Source organism: Crocuta crocuta, unplaced genomic scaffold (genome assembly GCF_008692635.1).
Source record: "Crocuta crocuta isolate KB4526 unplaced genomic scaffold, BGI_CrCroc_1.0 scaffold143, whole genome shotgun sequence".
Classification (NCBI taxonomy): domain Eukaryota; kingdom Metazoa; phylum Chordata; class Mammalia; order Carnivora; family Hyaenidae; genus Crocuta; species Crocuta crocuta.
Genome location: NW_027529175.1, coordinates 6,419,342 through 6,443,942, shown reverse-complemented (window position 1 = coordinate 6,443,942; position 24,601 = coordinate 6,419,342). Strand labels below are relative to the sequence as shown.

General features: G+C 51.9%; 1 protein-coding gene across 1 annotated transcript in view; it reads right to left on the bottom strand.

Moving 5' to 3' along the window:
* The window catches only part of TBC1D22A (TBC1 domain family member 22A), a 213,395-nt gene that overhangs the window by 15,311 nt on the left and 173,483 nt on the right, over positions 1–24,601 (bottom strand). Inside the window, exon 10 of the mRNA XM_077757903.1 lies at positions 11,962–12,037. Coding sequence (XP_077614029.1) covers positions 11,962–12,037 — 76 coding nt within the window. The remainder of the gene's footprint in view (positions 1–11,961; positions 12,038–24,601) is intronic.

The window sequence follows — 24,601 nt, the reverse complement described above, 5'->3', positions numbered from 1 at the left end:
GATGGCTTCCAGACACCATCAGGCAGGCTGGGTGGTGGGGCCACATGATCTCGGAGGGCCCCCACCTCCTCCTGCACAGGGAGCCTCTTGTGATTCCGTCCTGGGTGCAGGCCTGGAAGAAAGAAGTCCCAGAGCGACTGCTAACATTGTCTTCTAACCCCGAACAGAATGCCCTCGGCCTTCAAAACCCATCCACACACAGTGAGGAAGTTCTTAACACACAGCGAGGAAGATCTTAAGAGCAAGCTAACGCTTCTGTCCGCAGGCCGCGAGCTCCAAGACCCTCTTGGGCCACTGCAGTCCGAACGTGGGCGGAAAGGTGTCTCTTGGTTTTAAGAAAGCAAACCCCTCTCTACCTATTCAGGGGGAGCACCTGGAAACAGACTTAGAGGGGAAAGACAACACACAGGCCAGAGGCAACAAGGTTTGGGGGAGAGAGCAGGGAGCCAGAGGTGGTCACAGAGGGCCCCCGAGTGACAAGACTCCTGCCTCTCTCCTGACACACGACTCCGGCCCGGGGGACAACAGTGGGGGCTGCAGACCCAACCCTAAGGTCTGGAGACGACGGCGGGGAGGCCCCGGGACCTAGGGCCACAGGTGCGGGCGAGGGCAGAGCAGGGGAGGCCCGGCGCCTGGCCGGTCTCCGGCCGAGACAACTGCGGGGCTGGGGAGCTCGGGGACCCTCTGAGTCCTGGGCCACTCGGCTCTCCCGGTGGCGCTCAGTACTTCAAAGCTGTGGCAGGCGCCCCCTCCCCGAGGACCCTGCCCGCCCCTGGGGGTGGTGGGAAATGTACCCGGAGACCATCACCCCATACCAAGGCTCCTCCAAAGAGAGAGCACCATCCCTGCAACCAGCATGGTGGCCAGTGGGTGGGAGAAGCCAATAAATCCGAGGGGCCCGCAGGTCACAGTGAGGCCAGGGCCCGGCTCCATCCACCGGGGGGACGTTTACATTGAGCGAGACACACCTCAACGATCACCGGAAAGTCAACTCTCACCAAGTCACCGGCACCGCACCCCCAGTATTTCCCTGTCATGTCACCCGCAGCCAATTACATGGCGGTTAGCGGGGTCGTGCGGCACAGATCACGGAGCCTGTCCACACACCAGAGCCCCCTTCCGTGGATTAAAGGGAAGAAGCATGGGGACCGGAGAGTCTCAGGCAGAACGAGAGCCATGGGGGAAACCCATGAGTCTGCGGGCACCCAGGGACCACTCTCACCCCTGCCCCCTAACACCAGCTCTGCCAACAAGAGCTTCAACCTCAGACCGCATGGACGCAATCCCAAGCCTGGAACACGGCGGGAGCCCTCGTGTGCAAGACACTACACTACACGCTTTATCCCTCAGTCCAGCACCGTGAGGTGGGCAGCTCTGCACACCAGGCATCGTGCTGGCTGCTGGGATCTCGGCATGAGAACCCCGGCCCGGGCCCCAAGCCAGGAGGAGGGACCCACGTTTTATTAAGAGACAGCACGTCAGGTTTCCCGACCTCCTGCGTCCTCATGGGGTGGCATGAGAGGCAGGCACCGACGACACCAGACGCTGGCAGGAAGTCCCGGGAGGAACCGCGTGGGGGCTGGGGACCAGGGTCGGTGGTGGGCATCACTACGCCCTGGATGCAGGCTGCTGTCCCCTAGGAGATCGAGGGGCGCAGGCAGGGACGGCAGGGCTCTGCGCCCCTGGGACACTGCTGGACCCGACATGGGAGAGCGCCGGGATGCGCAGAGCCGGAGGGGACACGGAGCTCACCCAGCCTGTGGGGTAGGTGTGGCCGAGAGGGGCACGGCTCTCACGGCGGGGATGGTCGTCTACTGCTTGGGAGGCCACTGTGAGGAGTCAGCACAGTAACGCAGGTAAGACCTGAGGACGGAGCCCAGGCCACCGTCAGCCACTCAGGTCTGTGACAGAGGCTGAAGCAGAGCCTGGCACATCCTCCAGGTAGATTACCTCTGGGTCATATTAACCTTCCACTATTCCCTTGATCTTTTTGTGCCTGGTGATGCCTCCCCAGAACGCAACAGAACGTCCACGCAGGTGAGGCCACATCAGACCGACCTGGCTGAGGGCCCTCACGACGCCCACCGCACCACAGTGGCCGTGCCGCCCACATGCCCGACGGAAGAGGGGAATGTTCAGACCGGGAAGGCCTCAGACGGCAGGTGCAGGGACGGAGTCCCGGCCGGAGCCAGGGAGGCAGGCACAGGGATGCGGCCCCACGGGGCACACTCGGCCTCAAGTGCGACCACACAACCCTGTTCTGACGTCGCTGCCGCCACACGTGTGCTTTGCTAGTCACCAGGCCCCTGTGTCCCCGGTGAAATATGGCTCACTGCAAATGCTCACATCAGCCATCCCGGAGCCTAATGAGGACAGGAGCCGTGGAGAGGAAGCTTGTTATTTTTCACTGTCGCGCGCCGAGGCTTCCACGGCCGGGGCCGTGCCACTGATTTATTCTCTGCTCTCCGACTGCTTACCTTGTAGCAGTAATAAAAATATTTTCACTTGGATGGTAATAAAGCTGAATCTAGTTTACTAGATGTAACTGAATTCTATCTTGAAAGAATAAGTCAATTTTAACCTTACAATGTAGTCAAGACAGCTTTCAGAGAAATTTCATTAAAATCACATTTACCCTAAATTAAAACACAGAGGACAGGGGAAACGTACAAGCAGATGAAGCCATGCCCACAGAGGGAGAGTCGTTCTCCGGGAATGCGTTCTGGCATCTTCTTCCCTCAGGGTGGAAATGTACAATTTTAAAAAAAACTAATGGCCACAGCCACCCTCAGTCCCCTGGGTTCAGCCAGCATCATGTGCTAACGGGCTCCCTGGGAACCAGACAGAGGGGCCCGTGCAGGGAGCCAGTGTGCACAGGGCCCTTGGCCACCGAGGAAGGTGAATGTAAAGAAGCAGAACCCACTCACCACACTCGCCAGTGCTCGAACAAGTGTCAGCCCATCCGCTCCTAACCACGGGCGAGGCGTTGAGTACCGACGGAGGTGGTGATGGTGGCCGACGCCCAGCGAAGCTCCCAATGCATGGCCTTCACGTCCGGGCGCATGAGCCGGAACCAGAGCCCGAGCTGGCCACCCGCCAAGGGCACACACTTGCTAACCAGCGGTCAGGCAGGGCCAGGGTGGGCAAGTGTTCTTTCCCAGAAGCCCTAGCGGGGATCCCCGTCTGGTCTCCAACCTGCAGGCCTCTCACTGGAACTCCCACGCTGCTCAGGGACCGGCATGTCCCCTTTGCCAGGGGACCAAAACTTTGGGACCTAATTTCCATCCAACCCTGCAGTCAGAGGTCAGCCTGCCCTCCGGGGGTGTGCCCACCCCCCAACCCCCTGAGGCATGCCCACTCACGTGCCCCAGCTTGCCTGCTCCTCTCCAAGCACCGAAAGCCGCGCTGCTCTGTGCCCACGGCAGGGCTGGAACTCTCTTGGAACGCCGGGAAGTCCCCGGTCAGGGGACAGGCTGCCTTCGAGGCTCAGGCCTGTGGACTCACGCCCACCCCGGTCCCTCTGGGCCTCCCCCTGCTGCAGCTTCTGACCAGGTCAGGTGCTGAAACCCTCTGTGGCAGTGGACCAGGGAACCGGGCACAGAGTCTGCTTTATGGACCAGCGCCCACACCGACCGGCCATGGGAGATCCAAGGAAGGGGTGAGAAGGTCCCAGCTCAGGCCTCAGGCAGGGTCCTCAGGCCACAGTTGTGAGGGAGCCACCTGGGGAGTGACCAAGGCCGTTTTCACAAAGCCACACCCCACTGGCCATCAGCCTCCAGTCGCTCCGGCTGGAATCTGAAGGGGAAGGGGCAGGGACCCTCTGCCTCTCCCTCGTGCTCACGCAACATGCCTCTCCTGTGACACTTGGTCACTGTCACCAGAAGCATGCAGCCCCACAGCACAGCATGAACACCCAGAGAGCTCTGGAAACGTGGTCCACGCCCCCAGGCGTGCCCTGTGCGCAGCAGGCTGGAGGTGGCACGGCGCGGGCACGCTTCCAAATACTCAGTGACGGACAGAAACCTGACGGGCCATCACAGGAGAAAATTCCGCAGGACCCAGGAGCTCCAGGCCTGCCTTGGGCCTGGGCTGGTGTGGCCTCTTCTGGCCACTGTCAGCAACACCTTCCCGGCTCCGGTGCAAGGGGGGGCCTCCTGCGGACTCCCCTCCATGACAGGCAGGCGGGGTCACCGAGCACACGATTCACAGAGCACTTCAGGCAAAGGAAGCACCAGAGCAGGGAGCAGGGCAGGAGCTGGGACCAGACGCGCTGACTGAGGGAAAGCCAGAGCCCGCCTGTGCCGGCCTGGAGCTGCGGGAGGAGGAGGCAGCTTCACCCTGTGAAGGATCCGGAAGCCTCTGCCCCGCACCTGGAGGAAGAGCTGCTGCTCCCGGCAGAACCTCGCAGTCGGAGACAAGGGGCAAAGCTGGTTGAGAGACTGAAGGCAGTCAGGACGGGGCGCCCCAAGACCACCTGTACTTGACCCGCACGGGTCACCAAGGCCCCCGTCCTGCACAGCCCTGGGCCAGCGGAGCTCAGAGGGTCACGTCCACAGCAACAGCCTGGAAACACTGCCACCCACAGGGCAGCGAGCCTCAGCATGACTGTGGACTCACTCACCGGGGCGGTCGAGGACCCCTAGATCAGCCTCTCAGAGAATCATAATCAGGGACTCAGAAGCTGATGGAACCTAATGAAGGCGAGCAACTTCATGTGAAAAATCATGACGTCTGCACCGTGCAGCCCAGCGAGCACAGCTGGCCCACGGCTCGGCTGAAGCCCTCGGTCATGAACGATGCCTCGGGGAGGACAAGGTGGCCCTTTCTCTGACACAGAGGGCAACAGGGACACGTGATGTGCAGCAACAGGCTCCGGAGGAAAATACAGTAGCTGCGCCAGTGAAAGGAACCAACCGCATCTAAGGGGGGAGGGTATAAGTGTGTGCGTGCATGTGTGTGTGTGTGTATGTAAAGAATGCACACGTGAATTCTTTAGTTTCAAATAACCCATCACGTGGAAGGCAGGCTTTTCCACCACCACCAGTGACCCCAGGAGCACGGGCGGCCTGCAGCTCAGGACTGAGTCTCACTCTGACTTGGCCTCACGCTGAGCTCAGCTGGAGTAGAGCTCCCAGAGGAAACACCGAAGGCCCAGTGAATCTGAATTTCAGTGTGTGTCATCTTGGGCTAAAAAAAATTATTATTTATGTGAAATTCAAATTTATCCGGGCTCCTTACTTCCATTGGCTCAACCTGGCTCTATTGAGACCAGGCAGGAAGAAGCATTTATCTCAGGTTTCCACTAAAGGAATGAAGGCGTGGTCTGGACCAGAACACAGAAAGCATCCACTTCCGGTGGCTCGCCCTGGCCTTCCCCGTCAGCCTGGAGACGGCCCTGACACCAAAGACGGAAATCCAACGGAGATCAGGCCGGCTGACTGAAGACCAGACTGCTCTCCTCCTTCCGGCCTGCTGGGGCCTCTTGGGTTCATGGTCTCTGGGAACAACCCCAGAGCACAGCCAAGCAGACCCAGGACCCAGGGAACAGCAAGGAGTTCTGGGCCCTCACGAGGGCGGATGACAGGCCTGGCTCTGTCCTAAGGCCACCCCATCACCAGGAACGATCCCCTGCCCTCCCTTTTTGTGCCCATTTTGTACCCCACAGACACTAATCTATGAAGCAATTCTCTAGGATCTGATTTTAAGTCTTCTGAAAAAACCACAGACATAACCAGATTTGTCTACCTGCTAAGGCTGTGTATCTTGAAATACTCCTCTTTAATGCTGAAATAGGAGCTCCGTTAGATTTTTACACAACAGATGTGGCAAGAATTTCTTTTACATCATCTTACGACACAAAGATGCCTCACGACAGAGCCCATGGTACGGCTGCCCCAAGCTTTTGGTCACGGGGCTCTGAATGTTATCTCGGGGAGTGCCCAGGAGCCAAACAAGGGGTTCACGGGGGCTCGGGGGCTCTCCCAAGTTCATGTCCGAGGTAATGAACATAAGGACAATAAATGCACAAGGGGCATCATCTGGATATGCTGCAAAAAATGTGAACTTTCTTTCAAATACACATATGCACACTAGGTGTGATGTGGAGCAAGAATCCCCATGAGGGCTTTATGGGTTGAAATTCTCACTGTCTGAACGACTGTTAATCTCTGTCCATCGTTACAGCAGCAAATTTCTAAGTAACTGGTATGAACTTATGCTTTTCTGTACAAACATCACATGGTAGGCAGGGCACAGACATGCTGAGGGCGTGTGCTCTCGCCCGTGATCAGCACGCGTGTCGCCGTCCACCACGGCGCCGGGCTCTCTGCATCCCTTTGCCCCCGACTTCTTCACACAGCAATTTAGCTCTTTTCTACACCATTCCTATCTGGAATGAACCTTTCATTTTTCTCTTAATTTTTATCAATGTATTTAAACTAAAAAACCAAAAAGTTCACCCATTTCTCACACACACATCCTAGCACCAACCTCTGGCAACCACCAATCCATTCTTTGCATTCATGAGCTGGCTTTTCAGTGTTTTTTTTTTCCTAAGATTGCACATATGCAAGAGATCATACAGTATTTGTCTCTGACTTGCTGCCCTTACCATAATGCCTCCGAGGGCCATCCGTGTTGTGCAAATGGCAAGATTTCCCTGCTCCTGAGTAACCTCCGTGTGTGTGCGCGCGCTCGCGCATGTGTGTGTTACAATTTCTTCATCCATCCGTCGATGGACATTTAGGTTGTTTTTATATTCGGACCGTTAAAAATAATGCTGCAATGAACATGAGAGCAGATACATCCTCAAAGTAGCTTTTTTATTTTCTTCAGATAAATACATCAAAGTGAAACTGCTGAATCATATGGAGGTTTTATTTTGAGAAATCGCCATTCGGTTCACCGTATGGGCTGCACCAGTTTGCATTCGCACCCACAGTGCCCAGGGGCTCTCTTCTCTAGAAGAGCCATCCTAATAACAGGTAAGAGGTGATATCTCAATGTTGTTTTGCTTTGCCTTTCCCCAGAGACTAAGACACAGAGCATCTTTTCATGGGTCTGTGGCCATCTGTAGGTCTCCTGTAGAAAAATGTATTCAGATCTTCTGCCCATTTTTTAATCAGATTGCTCCTTGGTTTTGTTTTTGTTTTGTTTTTTGCTATTGAGTTACAAGAGTTCTTTATATATTTTGGATATTGGCCTTTACCAGATATGTGATTTGTGATTATTTTCTTGCATTCAGCAGGATGACTTTTCATTTTGTTCATGGTTTCCTTTCCTTGAGTATGATGTGCCCCGACTGCTTATTCTTGCTTTTGTTGCTTTCACTTTGGGGGTCAGATTCAAAACCTCATAGCCGAGACCTATGTCAATAAGTCTATGTTTTCTTGCATGGGCTTTAATATCTCAGGTCTTATATTCAAGGCTTGAATCCATTTAGAGCTCATTTTTTGTGTATCGTGTCAGATATCAGTCCAGTTTTTCTTTGGTATGAATTTTCCCAACACTGTTTATTGAAGAAAATGTTCTTTCCAAATTATATATTCTCGTATATTCCTCTTGTATATCTTTTGTTGTCAGCTAACTGGCCATGGATGTGTGGGGTTATTTCTGGGCTCTCTATCCTGTTCCATTCATCTGTGTCTGTTTTGATAACAATACCATATTGTTTTAATTCCTAGAGCTTTTGCACTATAGTTTGAAATCAGGGCACACGATCCCTCCAGTTTTATTCTTTCTCATGACTGCCCTATTTGGGGGTCTTTTGTACTTCCACATGTATTTTAGAATTCTTTGTTCTATTTCCCTGAAGATACCACCGCAGTTTTGATAGGGATTGCACTTAATCCATATACTGCTCTGGGCTGCATGGGCATTTTAACAATATTAATTCCTTTAATCTATGAGCACCAAATATTTCTCCATTTATTTGTAATTTCTTTAACTCACTTCATTAATGCCTTAGTGTTCAATATACAGGTCTTTCACCTCCTCAGTTAAATTTATTCCTAGGTATTTTATTCTTCTTGTTGCAATTGTAAATGGGCTGGTTTTTCTTATCTTCTTTTTCTGATAGTTTGTTATCAGTGTAATGAAAAACAACAGATTTTTGTGCAATGACTTAAATAAAGTGGTGAGGATAGACATTCTTGTCTTGTTTCTCATCTTAAGGGAAAGCTTTCAGCTTTTCACAACTGAGTAATAGTGTTAGCTGTGAGCTTGTCATATATGGCTTTTACTCCTTTACTATGCTGAGGTATGTACTTTCTCTACCTACATTTTGTTAAGAGTTTTATTTGTTTGTTTTTTTAATCAAAAATGGATGTTGAATTTGGTCAAACACTTTTCCTATATCGACCAAGACGATCATACAATTTTTATTGTTCATTTTGTTAACGTGTAGCACACTGACTGCCTTGTCATATTTGCAAGTCGCGTCCACACCCCTGGAATAAATCCGACTTGGTCACGCTGTATGATCTTCCCAGTGCACTGGTGAATTCAGTCTGCTGGGATTTTGTTGAGGCTTTTTGCATCAATGTTCATCTAGGATCCTAGCCTGTAATTTTCATTACATGGCATCCCCGTCTGGTTTTCGTGTCAGGGTAATGCTGGCCTCACATACTGTGTTTGGAAGAGCTTCCCCTTCTTCTATTTTTGGAAGGGTTTAAGATGGATTGACCTTGATCCTTCTTTGAATGTTTGGTAGAACTCATAGTGACACTGCCTGATCCTAGACTTTTGTTGTTGGGAGGCTTCTGAATCGTGATCCAGTCTCCTTGCTAGTAATAGGTCTAATAATCAGATTTTCTATTTCATCATGATTCAGTCTTGGTTGGCTGTATGTGTCCAGAAATTTATCCACCTCTTCCAGGCTATCTGATTTGTTGGTATATTACTGTCCTTAGTAGTCTTTTATAATCCTTCGTATTTCTATAGTATTGGCTGTACATCTCTTCCATTTCCAATTTTGTTTGAGTCCTCTCTCTCTCGGTGAGCCTAGCTAAAGTTTTGTCCACTGTTTACTTTTCAAAGGACCAGCTCTTCATCTCATTGATCTTTTCTAAAATCTTTATAGTGCCTACATCATTTCTTTCTGTTCTAATCTTTGTTATCGCCTTCCTTCTACCAACTTTGGGCTGCATTTCCTCTTCTCTTTCCAGCTCCTTGAGATGCAAAGGTAGGCTGAGTGTGTAAGACTTCTCTCGCTTCTCGAGGTAGGAGTTTGTCTGAACCTCCCTCTCAGAACTGCTTCTGCCACATGCAATGAATGTTGATGTGTCGCTGCTCCGTGTTCATTTGTCTCCAGGTATTTCATGGTGTCTCTTTTGATTTCGTCAGTAGCATGTTGTTTAATGTGCACATATTTGTGAATTTTCCAGTTTTATTCGTGTAATGAACTTCACCTTTCTTAATCCACAAGACTGTGTAGGCGTCATCCTGCACCAAAGTACCAAAAAGTTCTGAAATAAATACTGTCCTTCCCCTAAAATGCAGAAATGAGGCAGTCGCTTTTTTTAAAAAAGCAATTTTTTCTTTCTAATATATCCTGCCCTTCGTAAAATCTTTACAGTCCCTGCAAGAATTCCAAGTCCACGGTTTCTCTCTCCAGGAGGTGAGTGATGAAACGGGGGGAGGGTGACCTTCATGCGGTCGAGGCCGGCAGGTGCCTCTCCAGAGCAGCTGCTGAGGGTCCTGGAGCCCCCCAGCCAGAGGCCCCGACCTCCGCCAACTATGTGCGCTTCCTGCTGGGAAAGCCCGGGGATTTAGAGGCCATCTGGGGATTTCAGGGTTCACGAGAACAACAGTTAAAGGTAGGCTGTGTGGCGTTATCTACTATGTAAACAAACCTTCTCTGTTGTGAGGAACCGATTTACAGAAAAACCTGCAGGATCAAAGCCTCCTTGCAAATTGCGCTGAAAACCGTGATTAATGCAAAAGTACAGCTTTGTCGGGATTCCTCTGATCGTTGTTGCTGCTCTTTTAAATAATCTTCCGGCAAATCTGCAGCGGGCTTCTTCCTGAACCACAGCACCGGAGAAAACCATTCAAGTGCTTCTCCGACCCACAGCGGCAGAACAGATGAGCACTAAACACAGCTTTCCAGCCTCCACAAAAGTAAAAAATACGTCTTCCAAGGGACCCGAGGGGAAGAGAAGAAGCTGCTAAGGATGTGTAATTCACATCTACCCCAAATCCTATTTCCAAGAACTGAAGGAGACCAAGGGCAGCTGGGAAGCTGCGGGTGGGGAGACCCAGCCGTCTCGCAGAGATCTCGGCATGCGGTTAAGAGTAAGCGCACAGGCGTGCTGATGCTCAGGGGCACATGGACCCCAACGTTCACAGCAGCACTCTCAACAATAGCCAAACCATGGAAAGAGCCTAACCGTCCATCAACTGACGAATGGATCAAGAAGATGTGGTTTATCTATACAATGGAATACTATTTGGCAATGAGAAAGAATGAAATCCGGCCATTTGCAGCAACGTGGATAGAACCGGAGGGTGTTATGCTGAGTGAAATAAGTCGGCAGAGAAGGGCAGATACCGTATGTTTTCAGTCGTATGTGGAACTTGAGAAACTTAACAGAAGACCATGGGGGAGGGGAAGGGGTAAAAGTTACAGAAAGGGAGGGAGGCAAACCAGAAGAGATTCTTAAAGACTGAGAACAAACTGAGGGTTGATGGGGGTTGGGGAGAGGGGAAGGGAGGTGACGGGCATGGAGGAGGGCACTTGTTGGGATGAGCAAAGGGTATTGTACTGAAGCCAACTTGACAAATTATATTTTAAAAAATAGTAACTGCAGTTACGGAAGCAGGAAACAGTATTTAGAACAGACAGGTTGCAAAGTAGCTAAATATACTGAGTCAAATGCAGTATTATTGGAAGAACTGTGAAAAGACTTCATCGTATGGAAACCAGGTAATAACCATTAGATCCACTGTCGAAAATCAGATTCGATCATGGAATAGAACGGAGTTTATAATTTGTATGACTCCATTTTATAACGTCCTCCAACAACCCCGCAAACCAAGTGCCTTTCGGGGGGAGATGATCACTGTCCGGCTTTCTCCAGCGAGTGGGCCAGCACAGGGAGCGGCAGAGCACACACAGCGACGCGGTGACAGCGTGGAAACGCACACCACCCGTCACATCCTGAGCAAAGTATGCTTTCCCTACACAGTCAGTGAGATCACCTGCCCAGCTCGTGTGAGGCTCTTTACAAAAGAGCACTGCCCGCTCCGTACCTCCCCGCTGGGCGGCCAGTGCCACAAGTCCACGCCTGTTTCTGTTGGTATCGCTTTGCTAACACTCTGCTCATCCGTGTACCAGACTATCAGGAGAATATGCTCGAAACAGGCAGGCATTATCTCCCAGCCTCCATTTAATTAAAGTCTGCTCCTGCCGTGTGACACTCAGCACATCATAGGGGAAATTATCCTAAGAATGAAGGTAAAAAGTATTTCAAAGCCCCCACTTAAATATGAAAACATAATCTAAAACGGCCGAGCACACACTGTAATTTTTCTATAATATTAAAGATGTTACTTGCAGAGTCGGTAATTAATTGGATTCTGTGGAGAAATTACGCCAGCGTCCTTGATCGCAGAATGATGCACCAAGCAGGGAACAGAGTGCCAGAAGACAGCCATAAACAACAGTGCTGTCGCCCAGATTATGACAATCATCGGGCTTCATAAGGAGTGAGATCTGCCTGCTACTGGCACGCACTATTCCCAGCAAAGTGCCTGCGCTGAATTCTGATGATGTCGCCTTCATCGCAGGAAGGGAGCGGCTCCGGCTCCAGCAGCTGGCCCCGAAGGTGTCCGGCCCCGCCCTGGGGAGGCCAGGGCCCACGGGCTGAGTGAGGGCGGCATCGCCCAGGCCGGGCCCCGAGCCTCACGCCACCTCCTCCCCGGCGGCCCTCAGGGAGGTGGGTGCTCGGGCAGCGGGCTTACCGTCAATCCGGCTCACCAGCTCTTCCAACATCTTCACCTTCATCTGAATCCCAGGCTGGGCAAAGGTGTAGTTGTCCTAAGGGAAAGACGACAATGGGTATCATATGGGTAGAAAATAAAACACACGCTCCAAAGGAGGAAACAGCAGCGGAACAAAGGTGAGCAGCTCAGCAGCAGGACGAGTTCCCCAGCTGGACCCACACGTCACATATCAGGCGCGTCCCACCACCAACACGCAGCGCAATCCGGTCTGAGGTTGGGTCCAGCCCTTCCTGAGGTCAGAGGGTGAGTGCGCCCACTCGGGGGGGTACTTACTGGAGCATCTCTTTATGTAAGTGCAGGTGTTTACTTTGGGGGCACCTGGGTGGCTCAGTCGGTTGAGCGTCCGACTTCGGCTCAGGTCATGATCTCACAGCTCCTGGGTTCGAACCCCACATCGGGCTCTGTGCTGACAGCTCAGAGCCTGGAGCTGCTTCGGATTCTGTGTCTCCCTCTCTCTGCCCCTCCCCTGCTCGCTCGCTCTCTCTCTCTCTCTCTCTCTCTCTCTCAAAAATAAATAAATAACTGTTAAAAACAATTTTTTTTAAGTGAACACACAGGCTCACTGAGAAGCGCGTGCTAGGAGCCGCTGCCTGGCCGGTGCATGGGCAGCTCGGACGCGGTGTCGCTGAAGAGCAGATGCGGAACGGTGACTGGGCCGGTGCCGGCGGGGCCGGCGTCATGCCCACGGTCCACGGCCAACGACACGGCTGCTGCAGGGCAAAGCGTGAGCTGGCGGCCGCGGTCAGTGAGGCTGGGTGAAGGGGGTGGCAAACAAAGGCGGGAGAGCGAGTAAAGGCATCGAGCGGGACAAGGCCGCAGTCAGACAGGCCTGGAGAGGGGGCCCCGCTCCGCCTCTCAGCAGCCGCGCGGCCCTGCCTCCCGTGTTGCCATCTATACATGAGAATAATGCTGCCTTCCTGACCAGGAAACCGGGTCGGGGGAGACGCCGGAGGGTCCAAGGCACCAGGGACGCGAGAAACACGGACGGGGCCCCAGCCCGCCTCCAGTCACCCTCAGAAGAGCCGGGGGCTCCCGCAGGCGTGGGCGCTCGCACGGGGTCACACACGCGAGGCAGGCAGCCCCGAAGAGGCCCCGGCCTAAGCCCGGAGCCGGGCACGGAGGTGTAGACCCGCTGACCGCGAGGAACTCTCCGGACTGCACGGGGCCCGCTGGTCCCAGGGCCCTGGCAAGTAGAAGGGGAGGAGAGCTCGGGAGCGTGAGCAGGGCTCGAGCCGCCGTGGCAGCTCTGAAGGCGGAGGAAGGGCCGGAGTCAAGGGCAAGCTTCTGAGTTCTCCCTGGAGCCTCCGCGAACGATGCAGCCTGGCCCACACCTAGATTCCGCCCCAAGAGACACGCATCAGAAGCCGGGCCCCTAGAACCGCGAGGTAATAAATAATCGTGCTGTTTTCAGCCACTAGGCCTGCGGTGATTTGTTACGGCAACAACAGGAAGAGGAGACGGGAGGTTTGGAGGANGCGCCTCGGGACTCAGCTGGTTAAGTGTCTGACTCTTGATTTCGCCTGAGGTCATGATCCCAGGGTCCTGAGTTCCAGCCCCACACTGGGATTCTCATTCTCTCCCTCTGCCCCTCTCCCTGCTCACGCTCTCTCTGCCTACAGGGCACAGGGGATTTTTTCCACAGTCATGGAAAACAGGCAGAGTCGGCCCCGACCTCTCACCAGGCGATTCCCCCAAGTGGATTCCGAGTGACAGGCTCTGGGCTCCAAGCTGGGCATCTCTGCAAGGCCAAGACCAAGAAGAGCTGTGTGCACTGACCGCACCTGGAGCGACAGCGGGGCACGAAACATGGGCGCCCCCGCGGGGGGCCTCACGGGGACCCGGCATGACCGTCCCCCAGATCTGGCGACAGGCCTGCACGTCCTGCCAAACCCCGAGCGCTGGAGAGGCGAGGCCAGGCAGGGACTCCTGGCCTGAAGGAGCCGTGCACCCAACACAGCAGCACACGGTAAGGACAAACCGTGAGCTGTAATGTATCTGAACTTTAATAGGGAAGAGAAATTTGGGGCTTGGACTTGAGCTTGCAAGGGTTAGCCTCTGAGGCTTAATTTCTCCCTGGAAACTGGGTAACAGAAGGAGATTTATATTGAAATTTGGAGCGTACTGCCTCATTGGAAGTTTATACACTATCATTTCACTGCAAGGCAGAATTTCTGATGAGCCGGGTCGAACGAGACACCTGGATGTGATTCAGGATGAGGAAGAAACTGCAGACTCTGAAGCCTAGCAGATTATTTCATGAATGCTCAGTGCTAACAAATTCCAGAGCCATCAAGGACACATTCTAACACCCTCCCCCAGGGGACCCAGGAGAACAGTCAAAGATGCAGGGGCTTCACTGTGAGCTGGCCCGTCCTCGGCCAAGGGCCTCCCCCTCCTCCAAACTGGCCCGTCCTCGTGGGCCCTGGGCCTCCCCTCTCCCCCTCCCCCCCGAAGGGATTCAGCTGGCGCGGGCCCTGCACCTTCTCTGTCCCCAGGACACTCGCCACAAAGAGGCAACTTCTCAACGCTAAGCCCAGCAGAGCAGACAGCCTGTGGGCTCAGCCCTCCTTCCACGGCTCAGAGCCAGCTAATGCCCCAGAAAGGCTGCTCCCCAGGAAAGCTCTCCACTCGGCGCCCCGGGCAGGCTCTGCCCTGCCCCGGCACTGGCTCCGACGGGGTGGGTAAGCCTGAGTAATCCGGGGATTCACTCAGCCAGTTTATTTGGCTCTCACACTGAAATAGGATTTCAAGATTCTCATTTAGAAGAAATAAAGTTATTCTTCAGTCTCCATCTGCCACTATTTTGTTTTATTTCTCAATTTGTTCAAAACCCAGGTAGGGAAGACAGGTTTTCTTGGAAATCCAAACAATGTGAAGAGAAGAACACCTGAGAGCCTTTGAAATTAAAAAAAAAAAAAAATCTGTATTTTGAAAGGACCAGAAATGATTGATGGGCAGGGTGTGGCCTTGGTATTCTGGATTTGGGTCACAGGCAGAGGAGACAGGCCCTCAGACAGGCTCCGACCAGAGGACAAGATGGAGCTCAGGGCCAGCGACCAGCGGAAGGGCCCAGAGGCCAAGGACAAGGTGCACAGGGAGGGGAACGTAACCCCAGCAACAGCCTTCCGGGAGGCACGCGGTGCTCACGCCCTCCCAGGGGGTGCCTGCGGCCCCCCAGACCTCGCCAGAGCGGCGCCTGGGATCAGACCGCAGGTTCCACTTGCTCGAGGCCAGGACCCCCCTTATCCCCCCAGCACCGGCCCCAACAAGCATCCGCACACACACTTGGTGCAGACACACCTGCTGGATGAAGCTGTGAAGATATTACATATTTACAGAAATACTAACAGGAAAAATACCATTCCCTTCACAAAAAGTAAACATTCATACCCTTTCAAATTGAGATTTGATTTTATGTCCTTCAGAAAGAATACAACCCACAAACCTACTGGCCGGAGGAAGGAAGATCTAAGGACTACAGTGACCCCTTAGGGAGGGTTTTCCAGGAGGTCAAGTCTGCGTTTGCAGGAAACCATCGAAGCCCACACGACGGGCCTCACACCTGCTACCTTCCCAGCTCGCGCTCCGGCGACAGCAAACAGCACTTCCTGGGCTCTTCAGGAGGAAAGTGGAGTAACGTGTTCCGAAGGGGCAGTTCAGAGAAGAGCTGAGAATTAAATCCTCAGGGGCTCAGCTGGAAGGAGCCAGGCACCCGCCTACTGAGGCACGGGGGGCACTAGGGACCTGCCTGCGCCTGCCGGGCGCTGTGCCCGGGACCAGAGACCCCTCCTGGCCCGCCTCCCAAAGGCCACTTCTTTCTTATGCTGAAACCTCCTCACACCTCTGTACCTGCGCCCCAGACCTGCTTCCGGAACAAGTCAGCAAGCCCTTTCCCCAGACAAGGGCCTGAAAGACTTGTGTGGCCTTCACCTCTCGCGGGCGCCCCCAGGCCATCTGGCACAGCCCTGGACAAAGTGTCCCACGGGGGTCCTGGCAGCACACAGGTGAGACCACAAGTGAGGCAGCCGCAGCCTCGCTCAGCGCGCGCCCACCGGGATGTCCCCGCAGTTACCGCAAGGCATGCAGCGTCCGATACGTGGTGCCACGGTGTTGGACTGTGTGCTCCCTCATCGCCCAGGGACCTCCCGTGGGCCAGGCGACATGCCGAGTCCCGGCAGAGATGGGACTGCCGTCCTCAGGCAGGCTTGTGTGCCAGGACGGCCTCCCTCGGCTGGTGCCTAAAGCCCCGGGTTTCCGCAGTGTGCCCGTCATTCCCTAACAAGGCAGGCAGGCTCAGGGCACCTCAACAGACAGTGCAGCTTATGCTGAACTCCTTCCGAAATGTGGAATTCTGGGAGGTGCCAGGCAGAGGGTGTCCGGGTGACAAGTTCTCCACAGAATCCGGGCACGGGGTCCCTGACAAGCCGCCTGGTGGACATGTCACACCTATTGTCAGGACTCGCTGCCGGGGGCGCTGACCTCCAGCAGGGAGGGGCCACGGGAAGCTCACGCCTGCTTTCCTCCGGGCCTCGCCCTGCGTGGCGGGCTCTGCTCCGCATGCCTGCCCTGGAAAAAAGCCTGGCCCTGAGCACTGCGTACTGAGTCCTGGGAGGCACTGAACCTCGGGGCGGTCTTCGGGTACCCTAACACAGTCGGGGAGCAGAATGGGCCCTTCTGTTCACAGGGAGAAGAGTTAAGCAAATGTCCATCACAGGGGCCACACAAGTGCGTACGGACGGCTCACTGTGGCCCAGGGATCCCCGCCTGCCATCCGAGGACCGGGAGCCTCACCTGGAGGCCACACTGACGACAACCTGAGGCCTGAGCAGAGATGCAGAAAGAAGGGAGCAGGGCACAGGACGGTCCTGTTAGCGGCCGAGAGCAGGGCACCTCCCAGGAAGGGACTGAGGGTCAGTACATCTGGGGGGCAGCGGGGAGGCCGGGGCAAGGCTGGGAGGCCACGTGAGAGCAGAGCTGGGGAATGAAGTGAGTGACCCGGAGACGGGGAGGCGCCGTGGTGACCACATCTGCACCTGGGAAGACGCCGGTGGCTGCGAGGTGCACAGCAACAGGGGGCAAAGGGGACCAGCGCCCCGATCCAGGCCAACGACGACCAGGGCTCCTCACTGAGGACGCGGGTGACCCAAATTACCCAAACTGCTTTCAACGACCTGTATGACTGGCTGGGTTTTTGAACTTGAACAGGGAGCTTTTCATCGACTGCTATGAGCTCGTTCACCTGACTGGTTCTCGGGTGGCGCTCAGCAGCTGAATTCACGCTGAGTCTTGATTATGTCATCGATCACATTAGCTGTCCCCAAGCTGAGAGGCGCCGTGGAGACCTACGCCTTCCGTGTCTCCGTTACAGGCTCCGCGAAGAGCGAAGAAGGAAGAGGACGGGGTGCCACGCACGGGAGACCACACTCAGGCGGAGGAGTGTCGTCACAGTATGTGAGGCCAACGCCCCCTCGGTTCCTGCGAGCTTAACTGCTCTGATCTCCTGTTTTCTCATCTGCAAATGGGGAGGAATGGCCCCTCCACAAGGCACTGGGCGATACTAATGAGTCATCCCTGTAGAAAGGGCAGAGGTCGTCAAGGGTCTGACAAGAAGAGAGGCTGCAGGGCTGGGGCGCAGGGGGTTTCAGGCACAGACACGGCTCGATGTGACACCGTGATGGTGGATACATGGCATTATACGTTTGTCCAAAGCCACAGAATGTTCACTGCCAGGAGAGAACCCGGATGGAAGCTCTGGACTTCAGCTAATAATAATAAATCAGCAGTGGCTTCCCAGGTGTATCAGACACATCGTACTAATGCAAGATGTTAATTCCAGGAGAAGCCGCGTCCGTCAGGACCCGGTGACCATACAGGAACCACACTTTCTGCCTGCTGTTTCTATACACCTGAAGCTGCTCTAAAACATAAAGTCCATTAGTTTTTTTAAGTCCACTAATCTTTAAAACCACTCAACTCATCCAGAAAAAGGTAGAAAAAAGGAAATAAGAAAAATGAAAACAAAATAAATAGAGTGGCAGCCTACACACCAACCATGCAAATAACTGCACTGGAAACATTATATGAATGTATGTGAACTGAACACACTTAAAAAGATAAAGCAAATCCAACTGTAAGTAACGTACAAGAAATGCACTTTACCCAAGAAGATACCAATAGATTTCAAGCGAAGGGGTAAAAAAGATCCAGGGAGACTATTACAAAGGAAGGTGGAATGGCTGTATTAATATCAGAGGAACTGGACTCCAGAGCAGGGAACATAACCAGACACAATGAGGAATATTTCATAACCATAAACAAACACAGGGGCGCCTGGGGGCTCAGTCAGTTAAGTGTCCGACTTCAGCTCAGGTCAGGATCTCATGGTTCTTGAGTTCAAGTCCTGCACCGGGTGCTCTGCTGCCAGGGCGGAGACCACTTCAGATCCTCTGTCCCCTTCTGTCTGCCCCTCCCCAACTCGTGTGTGTTTGTGTGTGTGTGTGTGTGTGTGCACGCGCGCATGTACACAATTACGCTTTCTCTCTCAAAAATAAATAAAAACATTTTTAAAACACAATACGTAGGGGTGCCTGGGTGGCTCAGTTAGTTAAGCATCCACTTCAGCCTAGGTCATGATTTCACCGTTCCTGAGTTTCAACCCCACGTCGGGTCCTGTGCTGAGAGTTCAGAGCCTGGAGCCTGTTTCTTCAGATTGTGTCTCCCTCTCTCTCTGCCCCTCCCCCACTAGTGCGCAAGCTCGCTCACATGCGCACTCTCTCTCAAAAATAAACATTAAAAAATTTTTTTAAACAAAAATAAGAAATATAAATTCATCAAGAAAATCTAAAACCTAATTCTACGTGTGTGCATCTAACAAATGAGATTCAAATAATGTGAAGCAAAACCAGACCAAACTAAAAAAAAGAGACAAATCAACCACTGAAGTTAAAAATTTCCAAAGTCTTCACTAAGTAGCTGACAGAATAAGTAGACAGAAAACCAGTAAAAGCAGAGAGGACAGGACTAACACTACCAACCAACCTGCCCAACTGACACGTACAGAAACTTCCCCCAACACCGCAGAGCACACGTTCTCTCCAAGGACACGTGAAACATCTCCAAGACACGCCAGGTGACAGTCTCAGAGCTCGTGTCAGTAAAGTTAACTGCCAATTTTAGGGATGAAAGATATCGCTATAATTCCTCTACACGTTAAAAGAATTAAGAAGCATGGGGCGCCTGGGGGGCTCAGTTGGTTAAGCATCAGACTTCGGCTCAGGTCATGATCTCGCGGTTGGTGGGTTTGAGCCCCGCGTCAGGCTCTGTGCTGACAGCTCAGAGCCTGGAGCTGCTTCGGATTCTGTGTCTCCCTCCCTCTCTGTCCCTCCCCTGCTCGTGCTCTTTCTCTCTCTCTCAAAAATAAAATAAAAATATTATTTTTTAATTTTAAAAGAATTAAGAAGTATTATAAATGACAATATGCCAAGAAATTAGAAAACTTCTTTAAAATGACCAAATTCCGGGGCGCCTGGGTGGCTCTGTCGGTTAAGCCTCCGACTTCAGCCTAGGTCATGATCTTGCCAGTCCCATGTTGGAGCCCTATGTCGGGCTCTGTGCTGACAGCTCAGAGCCTGGAGCCTGTTTCAGATTCTGTGTCTCCCTCTCTCTCTCTCTCTCTCTGCTCCTCTCCCTCTCCCTCCCTCCCTCCCCCCTCTCCAAAAATAAACAAACATTAAAAAAAAATTTTAACAAAAAATAAATAAATAAAATGACCAAATTCCTTGACAGACACAAATTTTCAAACCTGACAAGAAAACAAATAGAAAATCTGGATCTATACCTAGAGCCAGAAGTTGAATTTATAGTTAAAATTTGCCCACAAAGAAAGTTCCAGGCCAAGATGGCTTCACTGTTGAATGTTACACAAACTCTTCCAGCAATTATAAGAGCCCTTTATCAGGCCACCATTTCCCTAATGCTAAAAAAGAAAAAGATGGGCAGCCTGGGTGGCTCAGTCGGTCATGACCTGTAGTTTGTGAGTTCAAGCCCCACATGGGCTCACCTCTTTCAGTGCAAGAGCCCACTTCGGATCCTCTGTCTCCCTCTCTCTCTGCCCCTCCCCTGCTCACGTGCTTTGTCTCTGTCTCTGTCTCTCTCTCAAAAATAAAACATTTTTTAAAAAATAAAAATAAAATATTAAAAAAAAAATTTTTAAAGGGGGGCACCTGGGTGGCTCAGTTGCTAAGTGTCCAACTTCAGCTCAGGTCATGATCTCACAGTTCCTGAATTCAAGCCCTGTATCAGGCTCTGTGCTGACAGCTCGGAGCCTGGAGCCTGCTTTGGAGTCTCTCTCTGCCCCTCCCCCACTCAAACTCACTCTCTCTCTCTCTCTCTCTCTCCCCTTCAAAAATAAATAAAACATTAAAAAATTTTGTTAATAAAAAAATAAAATTTAATTTAAAAAAGAAAAAGACATTAGAGGGAAAGAAAGTGGAAGATAATATTCCTTGAGAACAGGGATATGAAAATCTGCAAATACATATTAGCAAAGAAAATCTAGAGGCATAGAAAAATGCTAATATGACAAACTGGGGTTTATCTCAGAAATGCAGGTCAGCTTAACAATTGAAAAATAATTAAGGTCCTTTATTACAGTAACAGAATAAACAAAATAAATCACATGATCACCTCAAGAGAAGAAAAAGCATTTGACAAAATACCAATTCATACTTTAAAAGGCTGAGAAGAGCAAACTACATATACTCTGTTGTCCTGGTCTCTCAGATCTTACGAACCCCATCCTCACCTCTTACACCATCACACACCAGTATTCCTCCAACAGACCAGCGTGCTTATTAGCAATATAGACTCCTTGTCTGTGGAATCGGCACTGTCAGCAACCACCCAAAAAAAGGCCTCAACAAAAAGCCAGCAGCCGCCATCACACTTGGTGCTGAGAGCCGGGATGCTCCACTGTCCCCACCAGTATCCGGAAGGCCGTGAAAACGTCCGCTCTCATCACTTGACGACGCTGACAACGCAGTAAGGCAAGAAAGGAAACAAAAGCCATGGACGTTGTAGAGAGAGAAGTAAACTCTCTTCATCTGCAGGCGACGCAACCCTGTGCACAGACATGCCTAAGGCATCGGCCAAAAGCTCCTAGAACGACGAAGTGAATTTAAATTTAGCCACGATCACCAGAAAGGTGCACCACGTTACAGTTTCCGCAGCGGCCCGACACCACCTCCCTCCTCTCCGACGCGCTCTCACTCTGGCCGTGCCACTCCTGTACCGAGAGATGGAGCCCCATTTCCCCTTCTTTGAATCTGCGAAGACGTGTGACTGCTTCAACCAAGAATACAGAAGCAGCGACACCGTGTGACTGCAGACGCTCAGCCGCAAACACACCTTCCGTCGCGTGTGCCGGGGGTCTTACCGGCAGCCCTGCGCCATGTTGTAAGAAGTCCGAGTGTCCCAAGGCCACCATGCCGTGAGGCTGGTGACTCTCAGGGAGAGGCCGGGGGTTGGCAGCCACTCTCCAGTCCTGGTCTTAGAGCCCCTCCCCGCAACCCCCAGCCCCGGTACCAGGTACTCACACGTGAGACTGTAGGTGACTGTGGGCCCTAGGCATCAACATGTGCCCACTTTCAAGTCTCCCTGCCTGAGACTCCAGACACTGGCACACGGGAAGCACCACACGGCCTGCCCCACCTGAAATCCTGACCAGAAGAGTCCGCGGCCATACTAAGTTAGCCCCTCCGAGTCAGGAAATTTGCAGCAACTTGTTATGCAACAACACGAGCTAGAAAAGGGTGTCGGCTTACAAAATCAATTGTATTTGTATAGATGAGCAGTGAAAACTGAAAAACCAAACTGACAGACAAAGCTATACCATCGGAAGTAGCATCAAAAACTCCCAAACTATTTAGAAATAAATTTAACAAAATACACTGAAAACTACAAAATGTTTGTGAGGATAAATTTTAAAATGTCTACGTTAAAAGACTTATTACAGTTAGTACGACTGATTCTGGGAAAACTGACAAACAGACTCAACACAATCCCATTCAAGCCCCAGCTCCTATTGCTTTTCCAAAGGCTTTCTTGGTAGGAAATGGCTAACGATAAACTTTATATTAAAATGTAAAGGAGCAAAAATACGCATGGCGACTTGTTTTAAAAAGAACAAACTCAGAGGACTTTCTCTACTGGACTTTGAGCAGAGCCACAATCATGAAGACAGCAGGTACTGGCATAAACATCCATTAAACAGAACAACGGAACAGAAAAGAGTGTCCAAAAATAGACACCCACTTATACAATCCTTTGCTTTTCAGAAAAGGTACCAAAGCAATCTATTTTGGGGAAGAAAGGAAACTATTTTCAACAAATGTGCTATGTTAACTAAGAAACTAGGAAAGCCAGATTTTAAAAATGAACTGGGAGGCCTTCCTCACACCATGCAGAAAAATTAAGTCAAGGTAGATGATCAACCTCCAAGTCAAACCAAAACTTATAAAGCTTCTAGAAGAAAAACCTAGGAGCATGCCCTGCATCCTGGGAGTAGGGAAGGGTTTTTAGTTACGAAAACAAAGAAAACAATTACCAAAGAGGGGAAAAAGGATAAATTCAATTTCACCAAAATTACATTTTTCTGCTCATGAAAACCCGTTTTCAAAAAAATGGAGTGATCGACCACAAACCTGGGGGACATGTTCCTCCACTTCTCCCCCCACACACACATACGCACTCTCACCTCCCCCCCCACTCTCCATACGTACATGTACATATCTTCTTTAAAAAGGAATTTTTTTAAGATTTTATTTTTAAGCAATCTCCACTTGATCTTAGCCAAAAGGCCGAGAAGCGATTATTTTTAAGCAATCTCTACAGCCAATGTGGGGCTTGAACCCAGGATCAAGAGTCGCATGCTCCCCTGACAGAGGCAGCCAGGTGCCCCAAACACGTACGTAACTTCACAGAAGACTGCCCTCCAGCACACGCAGAGCAGCTGGGGAAGGGCAGTGCTGCTGCTGGATGTGCGGGACAGCAGTGCCCCATCCCAGGTTCTAAATACTCCCCCACCACATGACCCGCCAAGTCCACCCCTGGGCACTGACCCAGGGGACACGAAGCGCAGGGCACAAGATGTGTGCACAAATGTCCACAGAAGGTTCGTCTGCATCAACCAGAGGCCCAGAAAAAGCCTCGACTTTGCACGAAAGGTGGGCCGACGACCAGCTGTGACCTACTCGCAGGTGACACACTGCTTGGTAATTAAAAGGAATGAACTAGCCATTCCGGCAACAACATGGATCTCGTATTTTTCAATGCTACCGTGAATCGAATTTTTTTTTAATTTTCATTTCTAAATTGTTTGCTGCTCAATGACTCATCCTTAATGAATTTTCTGCTGCAGCTCAGTAACCAACACACTCTTCTCTGTTTAATAAACCTTTCTAGAATGTTGCCAAGAATTCTCAGTTTTATCGACGAGGGCTCGAAAATCACATCTCCAAAGATTCTCCCACCACAGAGCATGAGTCACCTAGTGTTGGAGACAGGGACACGGCTACGTGGACCTGGGGCCTTGTCTTCATTCTTCTGGCCACGGGGCTGACACGGGGCCGCCTCTCCGTCCTTCCAGGCAAAGATGAATCCAAACCAGGGCCAAGTGAACAGGCTTCCTCTCAGCCACCTTTCTAGGCCTCGGACCAGCCCCTTGCTTCTTGCGTTTCCATTGAGCTTAGCTGGGAAAGAACAGTGTCCCCAGGCCTCTGGCCGTCCCCGGCTCTGGCGGTCGCCGCTCATTTCGAAGGATCCTGGGCCACCCTCCAAGCCAGCCGTGGGCCCCTGTCCTTCTTGGAGCACGAAGCTCTCCGAGGGCTCCCCGCACCCGCTCTGCTTTCCCGAGATATGTCTGTCCCTCTTATCCTCGCTGGCCTTCCCGCCAACAGCTGGTGCACAATGGTTGCATCTAAGGGACAGCGTGCGCCGCAGCCCCTGGGGCCATCACTTTCTCGGACACACTTCTCGCCTTCTCTCTTACATGTTCCGGGACAACACGGTCCCTCTCCCTGGCAATCCCATCACTCCCTGTGCCACCAACCAGTTCTCAGAATTGAAAGATTCTTCCCCAAGGACGGGAAATGTAAATGACTAATTATAAAAGGCAACAGTTCTTTTCTAGTCGAAGAGGCTGTCCTGTTAAGTAATGAGTCCAAGAGTAATAGTGTGACTCCTGTGGAGGCGAATGTGGAAGCCGTAATTCAACAAGTAATAGCTCACCGACAGCCCCAGTGCCGGTGCTGTCAGTGAAATGGAAACTGCGGGGGGGGCACCTGGGTGGCTCCGTGTTAAGCATCAGACTTCGGCTCAGGTCATGATCACACAGTCTGTGCTGGTTCAAGCTCAGCATCGGACTCACTGCTGTCAGCACAGAGCCCGCTTCAGATCCCCTGTTCCCCCCTCTCTCTCTGCCCCTGCCCTACTTGTGAATATTCTCTTTCTCTCTCAAAAATAAATAAAACATTTCTTTAAAAACTGTAAAAAAAAAACAAACAAACAAACAAACAAACAAACAAACACTGGTAAAAGCACA